At 37.5% G+C, this 18,182-nt stretch overlaps 7 protein-coding genes across 7 annotated transcripts; 4 read left to right on the plus strand and 3 right to left on the minus strand.

The window, feature by feature from the left end:
* Window positions 1–272: 272 nt before the first annotated feature.
* JSN1 (Jsn1p) lies at window positions 273–3,557 on the minus strand (the record flags this gene model as incomplete). Its single annotated transcript, XM_056223610.1, has 1 exon — window positions 273–3,557. The coding sequence occupies one exon, from the start codon at window positions 3,555–3,557 to the stop codon at window positions 273–275; it is 3,285 nt and encodes a 1,094-aa protein (XP_056077610.1).
* Window positions 3,558–3,943: 386 nt separating this feature from the next.
* Window positions 3,944–8,239, plus strand: BUD4 (Bud4p; the record flags this gene model as incomplete). The annotated part of the gene is made up of 1 exon (XM_056223611.1): window positions 3,944–8,239. The coding sequence occupies one exon, from the start codon at window positions 3,944–3,946 to the stop codon at window positions 8,237–8,239; it is 4,296 nt and encodes a 1,431-aa protein (XP_056077611.1).
* A 163-nt stretch (window positions 8,240–8,402) lies between these two features.
* Window positions 8,403–9,389, minus strand: FIP1 (cleavage polyadenylation factor subunit FIP1; the record flags this gene model as incomplete). The annotated part of the gene is made up of 1 exon (XM_056223612.1): window positions 8,403–9,389. One exon carries the CDS (start codon window positions 9,387–9,389, stop codon window positions 8,403–8,405), a length of 987 nt encoding a protein of 328 aa, XP_056077612.1.
* Window positions 9,390–9,760: 371 nt separating this feature from the next.
* Window positions 9,761–10,855, minus strand: IME1 (transcription factor IME1; the record flags this gene model as incomplete). The annotated part of the gene is made up of 1 exon (XM_056223613.1): window positions 9,761–10,855. One exon carries the CDS (start codon window positions 10,853–10,855, stop codon window positions 9,761–9,763), a length of 1,095 nt encoding a protein of 364 aa, XP_056077613.1.
* A 4,162-nt stretch (window positions 10,856–15,017) lies between these two features.
* SFC1 (Sfc1p) lies at window positions 15,018–15,986 on the plus strand (the record flags this gene model as incomplete). The annotated part of the gene is made up of 1 exon (XM_056223614.1): window positions 15,018–15,986. One exon carries the CDS (start codon window positions 15,018–15,020, stop codon window positions 15,984–15,986), a length of 969 nt encoding a protein of 322 aa, XP_056077614.1.
* A 457-nt stretch (window positions 15,987–16,443) lies between these two features.
* On the plus strand, window positions 16,444–17,292 carry SMKI10G2870 (aldo-keto reductase superfamily protein; the record flags this gene model as incomplete). Its single annotated transcript, XM_056223615.1, has 1 exon — window positions 16,444–17,292. The coding sequence occupies one exon, from the start codon at window positions 16,444–16,446 to the stop codon at window positions 17,290–17,292; it is 849 nt and encodes a 282-aa protein (XP_056077615.1).
* A 353-nt stretch (window positions 17,293–17,645) lies between these two features.
* Window positions 17,646–18,164, plus strand: JJJ3 (Jjj3p; the record flags this gene model as incomplete). The annotated part of the gene is made up of 1 exon (XM_056223616.1): window positions 17,646–18,164. One exon carries the CDS (start codon window positions 17,646–17,648, stop codon window positions 18,162–18,164), a length of 519 nt encoding a protein of 172 aa, XP_056077616.1.
* Window positions 18,165–18,182: the final 18 nt, after the last annotated feature.

Genomic DNA, 18,182 nt, shown 5'->3' on the forward strand with positions numbered 1-18,182 from the left:
ATGATAAATGATGGTATTTTGAGTAACTATATAAAATTTTATGGATCTATTTAATCATTCTTAGATGTAGAAAGAAATGTCGTTGATATGATGGTTTTAAGGAGAAACTTCTCCCCGGGAATGAAAATGCAGAAATTCATTAGCTCGTATTATTCAGAAAGAAATAATATCATAAAACTGTTAGAGGTGGAGTTGGATAATTTTGGATGGATGCAGATATAAGGAGGAAAAGAGAGACTTCTTAATATTAACTATTAGAAAACATAGAGATGTCAGTTTGTGGAATGTAAAGTCACAGTCTCGAGTACGGCATTATCGTCGTCGTTGTTGTTGTTGTTGTTGTTGTTGTTGTTGTTGTTGTTGTTGTTGTTGTTGTTAATATGGGTTTGGGAAGAGCCGATATTATTTAGTATTTCAGTGGTAGTGTTATTATGGTTAGTTAGACTTAATTGGGGTAGTGATAAACGAGTTCCATTATTGAAGTTTAACATATCAAATTGGGAACTTAAGTCATCACTGTTCATAGTATATCCGTTATTGGCGCTACCTGAAAAGCCGCCGACAGGGAAGACACCAGGATAACTGAAATATCCCATTGTGGTATTAGCATTCAATGATTGGCCAGGTGAAAGTGTAGAAGCAGAAGAACCGGTGGGCGCTGCGGTATTCATAGCGGTATGTTTGGATCCGCCACTTTTAACACTAGAAACAGAAAGACCTCTTATGTGCTGTCCGGAGGAATCTGGAGTGGCGAACATATGCGAAATACTGCTGTTGTGATGCTGATGCTGTTGTTGCTTTGTCTTGTTATGATTATTTGAAGGTGATGCCAACCCAACTTCCTCCAATAAACGACGGCTTGGTTGCATCGGAGCAGAATCAGTTAACACTTTCCTGACTTGTTTGATAATGTGGGCCCTTAAATCATCTTCAAGTAACGGCATTGCCAAAACTTTATGAACAAAAGTGGGGCCATAATTGGTTTCACATAAAAGCTTCGTTAATTCTTTTGGTGGTGGAGAATCGTATGCATTTAAGCTTCCAAATAAAGAGTCCAAGATAATTTTCCTGGCATTATCATCTCCTCTGTAATTAAGGATCTTTAATATAGTTAAAGAAGCCATTCTGTGACCACATAACTCAACAATTCTTTTGGTTAATCTTGGTGCCAAGATAGAATGTCTATTGGGTAAAACACTAGTATCTAAAAACCATGTTACCAATAATGCCCCGTTGCTATTGGTGCTTAAATATTCAGCATATACAACAATCATGGCGCTCAAGACAATTGATTGTTCTGGGGTAATAATATCATGTGCCTCCAAACAAGCTCTAACGGCCCTTGCGCCATACCTATTCTGAACGATAACCCAAAAATTGGCGATTATACTCTCAAAAATGAACTGGTTCCAGGGAAATCCAAATTTCAAAACACATTGGATAACATAATTCCCGAATTGGTCATTGATTAATGGTGTACAGTAATCCTTCACTCCTTGCGTCACTTGCATAATCTGTCGTGGAGTATGGGCCATGGTAATCATTTTCTGACATGCCCATGTTCCGTTTTTGTGAACACCCATAGAAGTTAAGTATTTGCTTGTTTTCCTCAGCATGACGTCTCTAACGATATCAGATGAATGTTCAAACAACTTTTGTACAATAGTATTACCCAAGTAATCGGAGCTCAGTTCTGGCAACTCATCAAGCATAGCAATAGCCAACTGCTCGATTTCTAAATCGGAAAGCGAATTAGAATCAATGGACTTTCGCAATTCGCGTAGTTTGGGTGGATCGAATTCCCTGACAGTCAATGGTTCTGGTAAAGGACCAAAATTTTGTGTGTCGGAAGTCCCTCTATGGTTCAGCGATTTTTTTATCAATGAATTGCTTTGATATTCATCAGCATTTGCTCTGAAGAGCTCAATGATCTCTCTTAACGAATCCTCTTTTTCATTAACGTTAGGCGGTGGTAGCGGAAAGGGGCATTGCTCTTTTTCATTTGAAGAGTTATTGTTGTTTCCATGAAGATTATTGTTATTATTGTAACCATGAAGAACACTGTTGAATCCTGCTGAGCCTGAACTGTGATTCTGGTGTTGTGATTGTTGGTTGAATACGGGTATGGAGACACTGCCTTGCTGTTGGAAAGTGACATTTCCATTAAATAATTGCTCTTGTAATAGAGGTTGTGGTTGTAAATTATTGTTTTCCGAGCCTAATGGCAAGCCTTGAGAATTGAGAAGAAACTGGGGAGGTTGTTGATGCATAGGTAGAATCTTGGCAAACGAAAGTTTACTTGGCGCTCCGATCATAGAAACTTCCTTGCCTTGTAGACTATCCAGGGCCTTCACGGCACTTTCCGCAGTAGTAAATTCAACTAAGGCCATGTTCAAATTTCTCAAAGTTCTAGCAGATATGACTTCACCATATTTGGAGCATAGAGTTGCCAAGGAAGTGCTTGTTAGATTTATAGCGTTATTTAATTGCGGTTGCTGATGCTGCAAAGGAAAAACGTTTGAAATTGAGATAGTGTTGGTGGGTAGCAGGTTAGATATTTGGTTTATTGATGGTACAGTGGGATCCGTTGTTACCCAGTTAATAGATTGCGGGTCGATTTCATCGGCAACCAATGGACATTCTTGTGTTGAAATGGTATAATGTGACGAGATACTGGCGCGAGGAGGTTGTTCGTACAATGGAGCATCAGTATATATACTAGACGCGTTTGATTGGGACCTCTGTCTTGTACTTGACCAGAGAGAATTTGGGATAGCCAAATTATTCGCATTCATCTTATTATCTATTATTTGGCTTCCACTAGTGGACACCAAGTTGTCAAAATATGCGGTTTTCGTCGAATAGTCGTTAAGTGTGTTTGAATTGTTGGTGTTATTGCTTGTTGTGGGTTGCAACTGTTGTAAAAGGTGCTGCTGCATCGGATCGTTGGCACTAACATTAGACGACCATATTCCGCTCGAAGTACGAGGCTTGGGAGCAATTGATGATATGGAAGTGATCTGGGAGGACATAGTATTATTTCTTGTCCTTGAGATCTGATGTGGCAAACCAAACGAGTCACTAGATCCTCTCGGAGCCGGAATCAAGAAATTATTACTTGAATCAGGGAAATGCACCAATTTTTCCACATCTTGAGGAGGGGTCAAACTGCCCGGTCTATCCATAGTTACACCATCTATAGAGCTTTCCATCGTCTTGCTTCTAGAAGGGCTGGCCCTCGGGGTCTTGGACGCCACCGTAGACTGTGAACTGTTATTGCTGGAGGTAAAATCAGCAGAATTCTTACCGTGGCCATTCTTCTTTGAATGATGCAATTTAGCACTGATAGAAGGCAAAAGATTACTCAACGTATTGGAAAATTTGCCCGCACGCGACCTATATGATCCAAGCTTCTGTGGCTGTTGCTGCAGTTGACCATTAGTGCTCGCTCCATTGTTCTCGTACTCCTCCTCGTATATTGGGATGGTGATACCTGGGTCAATTACCTCGGGGATGTTGGACAAGTTGTTGATGTTCATCTGCTTACTTTTATCCATCTTAAGAAAGCATAAATGGATGTACACGCTCTTTATCTTACATACAATTCTTTCGAAGTGCCTCTTATTGTTTTCACCATCCCTCTCTATGCGCTATTGGTCATCCTACAAGAAACGCCCCCTTTGTCCCCACAGGTGTTGGCGGGTAATTTGTCCAAGTAAAAAAAGAGACATTATCGCGAGGAACGGAAAGATGTCCCGATTTAGAAAAAGGTAAACAACGTGGAATATTCCTCGAGAGAACAATGATGTTTATTAATGCCGAGGAAACATTGGAGGGAAGCATCTCCCTATACTCCTATTCGTAATGAAGCGTAGGTTTTATCAATCTACGTAATAATTATTCAGCAGTCAATCAAAGTATATAACAATAAAAGTAGAGAGGCATGCACGACGCTGAGACTACCGTAGACTCTCTACTAAAAGAGATAGATAATGAAATGGAACAAACGAAAACCCATGTTATGCAGAAAGATTCTGAAGATAAATCTAACAATTGGAAGCTCCCACTGCAGGAAATAGGTGATGAGACAATGGAAATGCTGGTCAAACACAATACTAAGTCGAATTGTAATGCAACGGAAAATAGTAGGGGTCGATCACCTTCAAAGAGATCTGTTCTCTCTAATGAAAGCTTCAGTCTGGACCTCTTGTGTGTAAATTCTGAACTTGAAAAATCTCCAGCTATAATACAGAAGGAACGGATTAGAAGCTCGGTTGCTAATGACTCATCACCTTCCACCAATTCTCCTAAAGTGCTTAATAACCTGAAGAATATGGCACATGATATAGACGACCTGACTCGTGAAGAAGGAAAGGTTCCAAAACTAAATAGCTCTCCTTTTAAATTTACTTTGAAATCGACGCAGCCTCTACTATCTTATCCGGAATCGCCCGTTCATAGAAGTTCAATTGAGATAGAAACTAATTATGACGAGGAAGATGAAGATGAAGAAGATGCATCTACATATTTGTCACAATCACCTCAAATACTACATTCTCCATCAAGAATTCCGATAACGAACGCCGTGTCGATCAATAAGCTTAATCTCGACTTCTCATTGACTACCACCAAATCTGACATGAGGATATCATCAGATACCTCCGCGGACAACATAGAACAAGAGTTAGATACGAGGACAATTCCTGAATTACCATACTGTATGTCGTCTACACCCGAAATGATGCCGGTCGATAGGAAATGTAACGTTCCAAGAGAATTGTCGAATATTAATAAGAGATTACATTCGGATTCAAGATCACCGACGGCGTCTGTTGAAGATTTGGGTATTTCAATGAATCTTACAGAGGTTAGTGATCATCTGGATAATTCAGTCACTACCAATACAGATGCGCTTATTGAAAATGATGTGGTGCAAGACCTAAAACACAATATGGATCATATCGATGAAGCTTTTAATGAAAGGAAAGTTTTCAGCGAATGTTTTGATGATTCATCAGTCGATATTTTGGGCAACACCACATCAGCCATTTATCGTACTAATGAGGCTATTAACAATGTTGAAGGTTTTTCAGAGGAAGAATTAATGAGTCTCAGTGGATCCAAGTGTGATGACGCCAATACTGGACCTGATGGTGCAGAGAATGAAGAAAAGGCAGAAGCTGGTGCAGATATTTCAACATCTTCGAAGTCAGAGGATGGTTTTGTCAATGACTACAAGAAAGTTAAACAGGAAGATCAGGATAGCAATGAGTCTCGCCACGAAAATGAACAGGAAAATGAACAACCAACGACACCTCCTCAAAAAGATGCTTCGGAAAAAATGTCTGCTGAACCAAATAACCAAAGTAGATTACATGAAAACCCTTATGATGAAGTGGAGAATGAGACGGTTCGACCCAAAGAAAGTCGGCTCGTACAAATTGCAAGCAGCTCAGAAGATAACCATAGCTTGGATGGGGAAAGTAATAATCATAATGGAGAAACTACTAAAGTCAATAGTCAATTGATAAGAAGCTATCCAGAGAGAAGCGATTCATTATCGTTACCTGAAAATATGTTCGCGAATGAGAAACATGATAACGCTTGCAACGAAGAAAAGGAAAGTGAGATGAAGAGTACGGATTTTATAAACGAGGGGAAAGAAAATAAATATGAAAGTATTGAAGAAAATGAAGAGCAAGAGTACGTTCCTCTTCTACCACCTCTGCCAAGATGGGAAGCAATTCAATTTAACGAGCCATTTACTGATGAAATCGATAGCTCCAATGATTCCATCGATTTAACCAGATCTATGAAACCTTCGGATTACATTTCTATCTGGCATATCCAGGAAGAAGAAATCAAGTCTACCTCACCAGAATCCATCGCTAATTCTCAATTTTCACAACAATCCTCAGTGACTACGGTATCCACAATCGATTCCAAGAAAGAAAATGGACCAACAGTGTTTAAATTCAAGCCCAGAATAGTTAGCAGAAGTAGGATTTATAATCAGAAAAGCAGAGTTTCTTCAATAAATCATTGCGAAAACGACGATTACATTTTAAAGAACAACGAATGGAATGCTTTGGATCCTATGAGAAGAAATACTCTTATATCTAAAAGGATTCAAGATAATATAAGAACTCAAAAAGGCCTTGCACCATTTACAAGACCAACCATCATGAAAACTCATGACGAAAACCCAGGATTTAAGAATCATATTTTTGGAGGAGAAAAATCGGAAGAAAATGAAGATGCTACATACAATATGCAGCTAGACGAACAAGAGATTACAAAAGATACTCAAGATGAGGCTGAATTTTTAGGCTGTGAAATAGAGAGTGCAGGTGATATAACTTTCAATAAAAGCGATTTGCTATCTTTATCTATTGATGAGGAACTAGGTCAAGATTTCGCTAACTTTCTAGATGCATTAGATCATGACTCTACATCCTTAAATCATGGACTAGATGATGGAACCAGTTTTAACAGGGATAGTTCGAAAAAAAGTTTCAATTCTCTTTGGGAAAATAGCTATGAACTAAAAGCACCCACATCTGTAAGAAATCAATCTATTGCCCCAGATGTTCTTCAAAAATTACTAGAATCAGATACCAAAAACGACACAGAATTAGAAAAAGATAAAAAGGAGGGATCCAACGAACTACGTAGTGGTTTGGGTATTGGGACATTGAAGACACCAGTTAAAGATGTTTCAGTTGCACTAGCAGCAAGTATCAGAGGGTATGAAGCGAGTTTCAGTGACACCTACTCTCGTCCGGAAGAAATGGACAATAGTGATGCGATAACTTTGAACATGTTCGATAATTTCGAAGAGGATATCATGACTCCTTGTACCCCAACTCGTAGTATAAGTCCAATAAAAAGGCATATTAGTAGTCCATTTAAAGTTATCAAGGCTGGAAACAAACAAATGTGTGATATAATAAATGGCGAGTCTGAAGAAGAAGTAGAATCAAACAAGGAGGAAGAAGCAGATGATTCGAAGCAAGTTATATCTTTATCATTGACGCAAACAAAAGAAGGCGTCGAAATGAAAGAAGAAATGAAAACCCAACTTCAACAACCACAAGATGCAGAAGAAGATTTCCCAGATATGGGAACACTTTATTTAAGTGTAAAGGGTATCTCTACGCTTGCATTATATGGAACTAAAAGTCATAGAGCAACATATGCTATTGTTTTTGACAATGGAAAAAACGTCATCCAAACACCCTGGGAATCACTTCCTTATGACGGAAATATCAGAATTAACAAGGAATTTGAACTACCCATGGATAAAATAAATAACAGTGAACCTTCCTCCCCCATTTCGAAAGGAAATAGTTTTAAAAAATGTGTTATCACATTAAAATGTAAATATGAAAGGCCTCGACATGAACTAGTCGAAGTTGTAGACAAAGTGCCAGTGGGTAAGAGTTTCTTTGGCAAGACAAAGTATAGGTTTGAAAAGAAATATGTGCAGAAAAAAGCAAAGCAGGATGAATGGGATTATCTGTTCGCCCAAGATGGTTCATTTGCTCGTTGTGAAATTGAAATTGATAATGAATTTTTGAGTAATGTCGCATTCAGTAATAATCATATACGTTATGATATGATCAATAAGTGGAGCCGAATCGCAGATAAAATTCATGGCTCAAAAAAGCTGTATGAACTGCCACGCAAGGCGCCTCACAAAGTGGCTTCGTTGGATGTGGAAGCATGTTTTCTGGAAAGAACTTCAGCTCTTGAACAATTTCCCAAACAGTTTTCATTGGTCGACAAGATTGTTTCCAAATACAAACAGCAGCAGAGTATATATAAAGAAGGATACTTATTGCAGGATGGTGGTGACCTAAAAGGGAAGATAGAGAACAGGTTTTTCATACTGCGCGGTTCGCAACTGTCTGGCTACCACGAAGTGTCCAGAAAAGCCAAGATCGATATTAATCTATTGAAAGTTACGAAAGTATTACGTAATGAAGATATTCAGACAGATGATGGTGGGCAAAGAAATTTCACAGATTGGGTACTATTTAATGAATGTTTCCAACTTATATTTGATGATGGCGAAAGAATTACATTCAATGCAGAATGCTCCGATGAGGTAAAGAATGCTTGGTATTGCAAGCTGAAGGAAGTTGTTGAGTTGAATGTTTTCCATCAACCTTGGGTGAAGAAATATTGTGAAAGGTTTGCTATAGAGGAAAAAAAGAGAATTACTATCAATGAGTAAAAAGTGATTCTTTGACTAAAAGACAAAAATTTAGATAAAAAAACCGACTCATAATCTAGTGATTTGTGTTTTTTAGTATGAAGATTAATTACATATATAAGAGCCGAATATATACGTAAATTATGGACAATATACCTTTATTTTAGTTTCACATACTCCATTATCATTTCGAACTTTGATTTTGATTTTGATTAGGCTGTTGGTTCATGGGTGGCATCATACCTGGCATGGGGAATGGGGGGAAACTGCCAAACATAGGTAACGGCGGGAAGCTTGGATGCATTGGAGGAGCAGGAGGGTTTGGTGTTCCGGACATACTATTACCCATATTATTGTTGATATTGGACATATTTGCATTGTTAATGTTGCCATTGTTGTCAATCATATTGCCAAGGTTCGAATCTGCGTTATTTGCAGAGTTCAATTTTCCTTGCTGCTGAAGGGATAACAGGCCCATTAGAATTCTCCTAGGATTATAATCTTGCTGTAATTTTTCTTGTCTGTGTAAATACTCCATCCAGGTGAATTCGTTGAATCCGTAATTGAAATAGTCACTAATATTAGCTCCTGGTTGTCTCCAGGGTTTTTCTTTCAGTACTTCAGGATCTATTGTTGTTATGCCGACGCTATCAAAAATTCCTTCTTTATCTAAGTCTATAGAACCAACCATTGACTTCGGTATATTTTCTTCGCCCTCTGTGGCTTTTGATGACATTCTAGTTGTTACGCCTTGATCTAGTTCACCCTCTGTTATTAGTCTTTCATCAGATGTTTTTGTGATGGAAGGAGATACATCAGTGGCTACGCTAATTACGTCTTTGTTTGAGGATGCCGTTGTACTAGGATAGGAACCCAACAGTTTTGCATCTAATCTAGTAGGATCAGGACCCGTACTTATGATTACTTCTAGATCAGAATCGCTATCGTTCTCCGACGGGTCAGAGTATATATCTTCATCAGAACGGTCATCTTTTGCAATAGCTGGTACCTCCTCCTCGGGAGAACCCAGTTTTTGTCTTTTAACTATACCGAGATTATTACTGGCATCTATTCCTACTTCATCATCTCTAGATCGTTTAGATGAAGGTAATGCTAACTCAGAGTCGGAACCGTATAAGAATTTGTCATCTTCGTCTTCACTTGAGCTCATTTATTTGGGATAGTAATATATTTATTGTTACAAATGGAAGGATAGATGCAGAGCAAATAAATAGTTTAGCTAGCAAGATGGCATTGTTACAACAGCATTTCTTAATACCCATGCAGTGTCATACATTATAAAGGTTTTTCAAGATTATGTGAATTTCCTTTCTTATCACAACATACGGAAAACTGATAATACTACAATAACGTGTCATGGAGCTTGAGACATTGAATACATATATACTCATATATATATCTATATATACATATATATTTAAGTACACAAATTCTTAGCAATTTGAGTGAGACAATGGGATAAAGATGTATGGGTAAATGGATATTTTGAAGGTAGACGGAAGTGTATGATACTTTTCGAGATCAAGAATAGGTTTTACTAAATTTGTAGGATATTTCTTGAAACCTGACTTTGTCGTAATAATCTTGATCATTGGAAGCGCTGAAAGAATAAGCAGCAGCATACCTTGATAGTTTAGCGTTTAATTTTTTGAGAAATTCCAATTCTTTCGAGCTTAATTTCTGTAATGGTGGTGGTGGAGACTTTTCAATATCGAAGACCATTTCTAATGGATAATAGTACGATGGCACTTGAGGTTCATCTATAAAAGGTTCCGCCTCATAAATATTATCTGAGACACTGTTGTTGTTGTTGTTGTTATTATTATTATTGTTACTGTTATTACTGTTAGTGCTTTTGTTGTTGCCGTAGTGACGATTATTAAACGAATGTATACTCTCCATATGAGGCACATAATGATCTTGATGTTGGGAGTATAAGTCCATGTTTTTGACATTTATAGAGTCATGGATGTGTGTAGATTTTGAAAAGGTATAATTTGCACTATAGGTGTAAAACTCTTGTGCGTTTGCATAATCATTAAATTCGATATTATCTTGGAATATCTTGATGTCTTTTTGTAAATTTGTGTTAGTTTCATATTTAATTGCGTCAATCATATCGATATCACCATCATTCTTATTTTCCTTTTGGAAGTTATCGTGGTGGTTGAAGGATGAATTATATGTCGATGTAGTATCATCATTAGAGAAAAGAGATGACAAAGAAGATGATCTAGTACTATTAGAGCTTTTCTTTTCCTTTTCAGGTGCCGTCGTCGTTATACTACCCTTTGTAGTTTTCACTTCCTTAAAGTGGGGCTGAGAGTCGATATTCTCTAAATTAAGAAATTCTTCGTTGAATAAAATTTGAGGATTGATTAAATGAATTGGTTGCGTATGAACTAAATGCTGCAGTTGTGAGGAGGGCAGATTATCAGATTTTTCAAAATGCCAACTTCTAGGAGAGATTGTAGATCCAAAAGAAAAACATGGACGATCCTCATGATCGATCGTTGTGTCGTAATAAGTATTTGGTTGTTGTGGTTGTTCAAAAGGGAAAAAAGAGAAATCATCTTCTAGGGCAGCGTGAAGTTTCCCATGAACAGCTGCTTGCATTATGTTTGGATATGAATAAAAGTGTTTCTTTTTACTTGACCTTTTTCCTTTTAGTAAATAAACTAGGAAAAAGAATTATCCTGTGAAAACAACTAACGATAAATGTTTTAACTTAATTTTAGATTGTAAAAATACCACTGATTTATTTGTAATATTGGAATATTAAATAAATCGTATTGATATATCTGATTGTATTTCTATTTCACGAAATTGCTATGTTGGACGAAAGTTCAAACACAGGAAAAAGGGATAATACAGAACTATAAGAGAAAGATTCTTAAGAAAATAAAATGAATAAAAGATTACCGACTGGCTTTAAATACATAAGAGAGAATTTATATCTATGGCAAACAGGCAAGATATAAGATTGAAAATAACTGACCCCAATTTAGTAGTGAATTACAACGATCAAAAATGGTATTGGGGATACGGTATATTAATTTGTACGTTGTTGTTGTTTGTTTAATTCAAACTCACTACTATGAGTACACGCACAAGGTTATAGACGCAAACTCCATGGATAAAACCTCCCTTTAAAATGCACTACGAAATCATTGATCTCCTAACTTTAAATTGGCAATATATCATCAATACGTGTGCTAAATCTTATCGATGTATTATTCTGCGGTCAAAAATGCGCAATCAATCACATTTCCTGATCTAGAAAAGTAATTGGCTGTGTTATATGGTGGGGGTCGTGCGATTCCTTTCTTCCACAGTGAATCATTATTCATGGGCTAACCGCCATTGATCCTTCCCCTCGAAGACAGAAGGGGGCCGTAGGAAAAAAATGGAGTGTCTTTAATTCCGGTTTTTTGCTTATGTAATCCGGTGTTTTTTGCCTGTCTTTTTGCAGACATGCATGACAGTTTGTTATCTTAACGTTACGTTGGATCTGTGTTATGGGTCCAATATGGGCTGTTTATATCATCCTTTGGTACTCCGTTACCTTTTTCTAGTAATCAACAGGTTTTTGCGTGCATGTGAAGGCACATATGATAAACCTTAATTGCCTGCGTGCGGAAGACGCCCCAAAGAAGCCACCATACCGCAGCATTATTTGTTGTGTCTTCCACCCCCAAGTATGGCGCCCCCTGCTGCGGGCGCGTGATGATGCATATGCGAGTTTTCTTCAACTCCGAGGACGAAAAGTAAACAAGCATACACACATTTTTTCTCCAATGCAGCACGAGAAGCGGTGTCACATGCCTACCTTCCTACTTACTGCGACTATAATGCCGTAGAAACATAAAGTTTATAACTCTTGTCTTGTTATTGCTTAATTTTACAGCTGTTTACGAGATTGAGAGAGGAGCAGCCTGCGGCTATTCTTAGAAGAGATAATATTGGATGAATATCAATGCTAAACTTTATCTATCGACTTGTACAGTTGCATGCACATCTACTGCCACGCACTCTATGCATTTCTGTTTCTTGCTTTGGGTCCATTTTTTTTATAAAAACCAAACTAATAGGATATTTTAGTCATGATAACCCTCCAATCCAATAATTACGTCAACTCTAACGAAATTTCTTGTTATCTGCGTGACATGGGAGCAATAAGGGTACAAAAAAAAACATGGCGTTCTCTTTTGGTATTTGCTGGCTGAGGATCCCTTGCGCGGAGGAACTGTTATCAAAAATAGAGAAAAATACTTTTTTGGTTCCTCGTTGCCATTGTGGTGTACCCAGAGCGCCCATATTCAATCAGACATTCTTCTATAAGTTGGCTAATAAGTAACTGTAATTTTTTGAAGTAGGAGTTGTGGGACGTTGTTGATGGTAAAGCTTTTACGAAGAGAATAGACCTATTTCTTTTTACAAGCAAATTTTGAGAAATGGTTACTTATATAGCGTTTATGTTCACTTTTTCCTACCCACGTTTCGTATATGGAGTTACTACGTATTTCGATTAATATTGTTGTTTTATGCTTTTGAGGTACAGGAATTAGCCGTACGATTTCGCGAGACTCTGAAAACGCGAGCGCGGGATTTAATATCATTAAGTGGACTTCTTGAGGTTCTTTAGATATCCGCATTCTTTTGCTGCAAACGTGAATACCCCCTATTTTATTGACTATCTATTGAGCAACCGCGAAAGAACGCGAAATCAATGTTACTCCAACCTATACGGGCCGTGGCAAATAAGAAGAAGGGGAACAAGTAAATATAGATAGTATATATTATACGTAGTTTTGTTTCTTTTTTTCTCGGCTAATAAGACACTTTACTCTCGATATTGGACGTTTCATAGATCGCGAGGTTATCCTCTTTTTGTAATCGTTTGCTGTTTTTTTCTCATTAGCCGCCCAAGTCCTGTTTTCATTCTTGTTCCACCATCCATACATCTTTTTAACCCATACATGTCAGTTCATGGTGCTTTTTTTCTTAGCTGACGCAGTTGACTGTCCGGTTCAAAATACCTTACTTGAATTTCACACCATCGTGTATTATGATAAACTTGCTCACCGAAGAAAAATTTAGGCATAGGGAGAGTTCCCACCTGCGTCGGACCATTAGGTTGAAAAATCTGAAATTTCAATTAAAAATTCATCTATAATACTGCCATACCCATTGTGGGATTTTGTACTTCCTGTGCTAAAAAGAGCTTAAGGATAGGATAGATAATCAAGAAGAAAAATGTATGCAAAGAACATAGAGGAATTGGATGATTAAATGTTATTATATTGAAGTTAGCAAGAATGTGTGATAGATTTAAGTCCGAATTTAACTGCTGGAGTTACCAAATCATGAAATGTCGCAGTGGAGGGAAATGAAACACACAATGTCTAATTAGTATCTTTGGGTGGCGTTAATGTGTTAACTTCGCCACCTGCTCTCCAAAATTCAATATGACTACATCAAATCAATCGTTGAGCAAGTTTTTAGTTTTACTAACAGAAAATAACATTTTTTTTTTTTTACAGGGCTAAGAGAACAAAGAAAGTCGGTATCACAGGTAAATATGGTGTTCGTTATGGTTCATCATTAAGAAGACAAGTTAAGAAGTTGGAAATCCAACAACATGCCAGATATGACTGTTCATTCTGCGGTAAGAAGACCGTCAAGAGAGGTGCTGCTGGTATCTGGTCTTGTTCTTCTTGTAAGAAGACTGTGGCCGGTGGTGCTTATACTGTTTCTACTGCAGCTGCCGCTACTGTTAGATCTACCATCAGAAGATTAAGAGAAATGGTGGAAGCCTAAGTGTTTCTATATATTCTTTTTTGGCCTTACACTGGTATATCTATTCCATAACGACTATGTTTTATATTTTCAAATTTACATAAAACCATATCGGTACATCAACGAACTGTAAAAAAACTTTAGCATAATTTCTGCAATAAACTCAAAACTCAATTTAAACCCATATAAAATAGTTTATTTGCCAATTTCCTCTATCACGTGATTCAGTTTGAAATTGTGTAGAATCCTCGGCTCAATGGAAAAGAAGGGGTACCCTTCGATGGACCGGGGGAGACTCAGGACTCACCTCGGTTGAATGGAGATTTTTTCCTCAGTAGCACCCGCCCGGAGAAATGGATGCTATTGAAATGGTTCAAGGAATGAATAACCGCCCACCTCTAACAGATACATCGTACAACAGTACTAGGTCAGTCCCGGTAAACCGCAAACGGACTTTATTTGTGACGGGAAGGGCCCAAAATTGATGGGTCGGTGTTAACTATTAGTCCTTGTAGTCATAGGGAAGTGTGATGATGGAGGTAATGATGATATACAGTATGGCTGCTCGAGGTACCATCTACTAGCCAATCCTTTGAGATTCTTGTCGCCACGGAGTTACCATTTTTACAAACTACAATGTTTTACTAACATTCTGTACACGTACATACATATGTATAAATATATAATTTAGTTGTAGCTTCAACTTGATTTTGTTAATTCTTGTTGTTGTAGTTCTTCTTATTCTTGGCATTTTGCACTTCCTTTCTGTTTGTCTCATACAAAAAGCGCTAATCATTTTTGAAAGATATTATAAATTTATCAATTGAGTTATTAAAAGAGGTTTGAAATATTCCCATACTTCAGCCAAGAATATTTGACTTGAGAAAGTGTGTTGAATTATAATAAAGCAAAAGAGAAGTGAGTTATCTTTTTGACTTATAAGGTAAAAAAAATATTAAACAAAAAAGAAGAAATCAAGATGTCCCAAAAAAAAAAGGCTTCTCATCCGGCCATCAACCTTATTGCTGGTGGTACGGCGGGTTTGTTTGAAGCATTATGTTGTCACCCTTTAGATACAATTAAGGTGAGAATGCAAATATACAGACGAGTAGCTGGTATTGAACATGTTAAACCTCCAGGGTTTATTAAGACTGGGCGTACTATTTACCAAAAAGAAGGCTTCTTGGCTCTGTATAAAGGTCTAGGTGCAGTGGTCATCGGTATCATACCTAAGATGGCCATTCGTTTCTCCTCTTACGAATTCTATAGAACTTTATTGGTCAATAAGGAAACTGGGATCGTTTCTACCGGTAATACATTTGTTGCTGGGGTTGGGGCTGGTATTACCGAGGCTGTTCTTGTGGTAAACCCCATGGAGGTTGTAAAAATTAGGCTGCAAGCTCAACATTTAACTCCGAGTGAACCAAATGCTGGTCCCAAATACAATAATGCGATTCATGCTGCTTACACTATTGTAAAAGAAGAGGGTGTTTCTGCCTTATATAGAGGCGTCTCCCTAACAGCAGCAAGGCAAGCAACAAATCAGGGTGCCAACTTCACAGTTTATTCTAAGCTGAAGGAGTTTTTGCAAAATTACCATCAGATGGATGTCCTCCCTTCATGGGAAACTTCTTGCATAGGTTTGATTTCAGGTGCAATTGGACCGTTTTCCAACGCCCCATTGGATACTATAAAGACAAGATTACAGAAGGATAAATCTATTTCGTTAGAAAAACAATCCGGTATGAAAAAAATCATAACCATCGGTGCTCAACTACTGAAAGAAGAAGGTTTTAGAGCATTATACAAAGGTATTACCCCAAGAGTCATGAGAGTAGCTCCAGGTCAGGCTGTTACCTTTACCGTTTATGAGTATGTAAGGGAACATTTGGAAAAGTTAGGTATATTCAAGAAGAGTGATATACCAAAGCCAAAACCATTGAAGTAGATGATGAAAATAAGATTCCAGGATGGAATAGAAAAGAAAATAAAAGGAGGATAGATGATCGATTGATGGTTTGCCTCTCCTTCCTTTCTGTATAATCAGATTAAGCCTGCAATATAAGAAACAAGGCAAATTTAAAAAAAAACAAAGCAAATATATCTATGTAGTCATATTCATTTCCTATTTGATCTTCATTACTTTCTCTTAATGTCTTCCTTTGTGCCTCCTTAAGCGCGCTATTCTCCTTACTCCCTTTATCGTAAATAGTAATAATGTGCTGAAAAGAGCAATGGAATATTTAACATATTATATGTCCCATTGTTATGATATAAGGGGAGGTTCTTCTTTCCTTCCTTGTCGAAACTTCATTATATAAAAGCACAAGTAATTGTTCTTACTCGAATATTTACTTAATATACATTCTCGAAAAGAGAGAAGAATTCAGTACGCATCCCAAAATATGGTCCCTAAATTCTACAAACTATCAAATGGAATTAAAATTCCAAGCATTGCCTTGGGTACTTATGAAATTCCAAGATCGCAAACAGCGGAAATTGTGTATGAAGGTATCAAATGTGGCTACCGTCACTTCGATACCGCTGTACTTTACGGTAATGAAAAGGAAGTAGGTGACGGAATTACTAGGTGGTTAAATGAAGATCCAAAAAATAATAAACGTACGGACATCTTTTACACTACCAAATTATGGAATTCGCAAAACGGATATAGGAAGGCTAAAGCCGCTATTCAACAATGTTTGAATGAAGTCTCCGGCCTGGAATACATTGATCTTCTTTTGATTCATTCACCATTGGAAGGTTCCAAATTGAGATTGGAAACTTGGCGGGCTATGCAAGAAGCTGTAGATGCAGGAGTGGTCAAGTCTATAGGGGTTTCAAATTATGGAAGAAAACACATCGATGAACTTTTGAATTGGTCAGAACTGAGACACTACCCTGTAGTCAATCAAATCGAAATTTCACCATGGATTATGAGACAAGAACTCGCAGATTATTGTAAATCGAAAGGTCTAATTGTTGAAGCGTTCGCTCCATTGTGTCATGGCTACAAAATGACTAATCCAGATTTATTAATAGTTTGCAAGGAGGTGGATCGTAATCCGGGTCAAGTCCTAATCCGTTGGTCTTTGCAACACGGTTATTTACCATTGCCAAAAACTAGAACTGTTAAAAGGTTAGAAGGTAATCTTGCTGCTTATAGCTTTGAATTGTCGGACGAACAGATGAAAACTCTTGATCATCCTGATGCATATGAGCCAACCGATTGGGAATGCACCGATGCTCCATGAAAAACCGCACTGAACTTTAAATAACGTATATAAATACGGAAGATCCTAAACTTTTATAAAGTGTTATCAAATGTTTTTGCTCATTATTCTAATACTTTTGATCAATGACAGAAGTGAAAGAAGAAGTTGCTGATTACCTGCTATCGTGGAAGAATTCCTTCTATGATTACCCGTCTGGAAATTTCCAGAAAAATTCCAATGGATGCGATGACTTTGATGTTAAGTACTATTCTCACCAACGTGAAACCATTATTAGAAGTTAGTAATAAGCCAGATTAACTAAGGTATTTAGTGCACTTGTTGTGATTTATTGATTTTTCTCTATCTTTTTTTTCAAGAAAAAATCAATAATAATGTCATTAGCGAATTCGTTAACACACTACGAGATCTTAAGGATCCCATCGGATGCTACACAAGAAGAGATCAAAAGGGCATATAGAGACCAATTATTACATACACACCCCGATAAGCTAACTAAAAATACACATGGCACGATAAGCAGTGTCACAATCAATAAGATTCAAGATGCTTATAGAATATTGTCAGATATAAGATCACGCTGTGAATATGATAGGCTGATCCTTGAAAACTACAAACAGCAAGGATTTCACAATTGTGGTGACGGGCTGGATGAATTTTCTTTAGATGACTTCTCGTTTGATGAGGATAAACTTGAGTTTATGATGAACTGTCCGCGTTGTCAATTTGTCAATGGTTTTCATTTTAGTGAGAGTTTTTTAGACGAATGCATTGACAACACAAACGTCACTGAAAGGAACCATTCTGGATATCAACTGTTGACCCAATGTAGTGCATGCAGCTTGTGGTTAAAAGTTAACTTTGACGTCGAGGAAGAGTTAGCAGGACAATAACGAAGAGGGAAGGGACGA

This window comes from Saccharomyces mikatae (assembly GCF_947241705.1).
Source record: "Saccharomyces mikatae IFO 1815 strain IFO1815 genome assembly, chromosome: 10".
NCBI classification, from domain to species: Eukaryota; Fungi; Ascomycota; class Saccharomycetes; order Saccharomycetales; family Saccharomycetaceae; genus Saccharomyces; species Saccharomyces mikatae.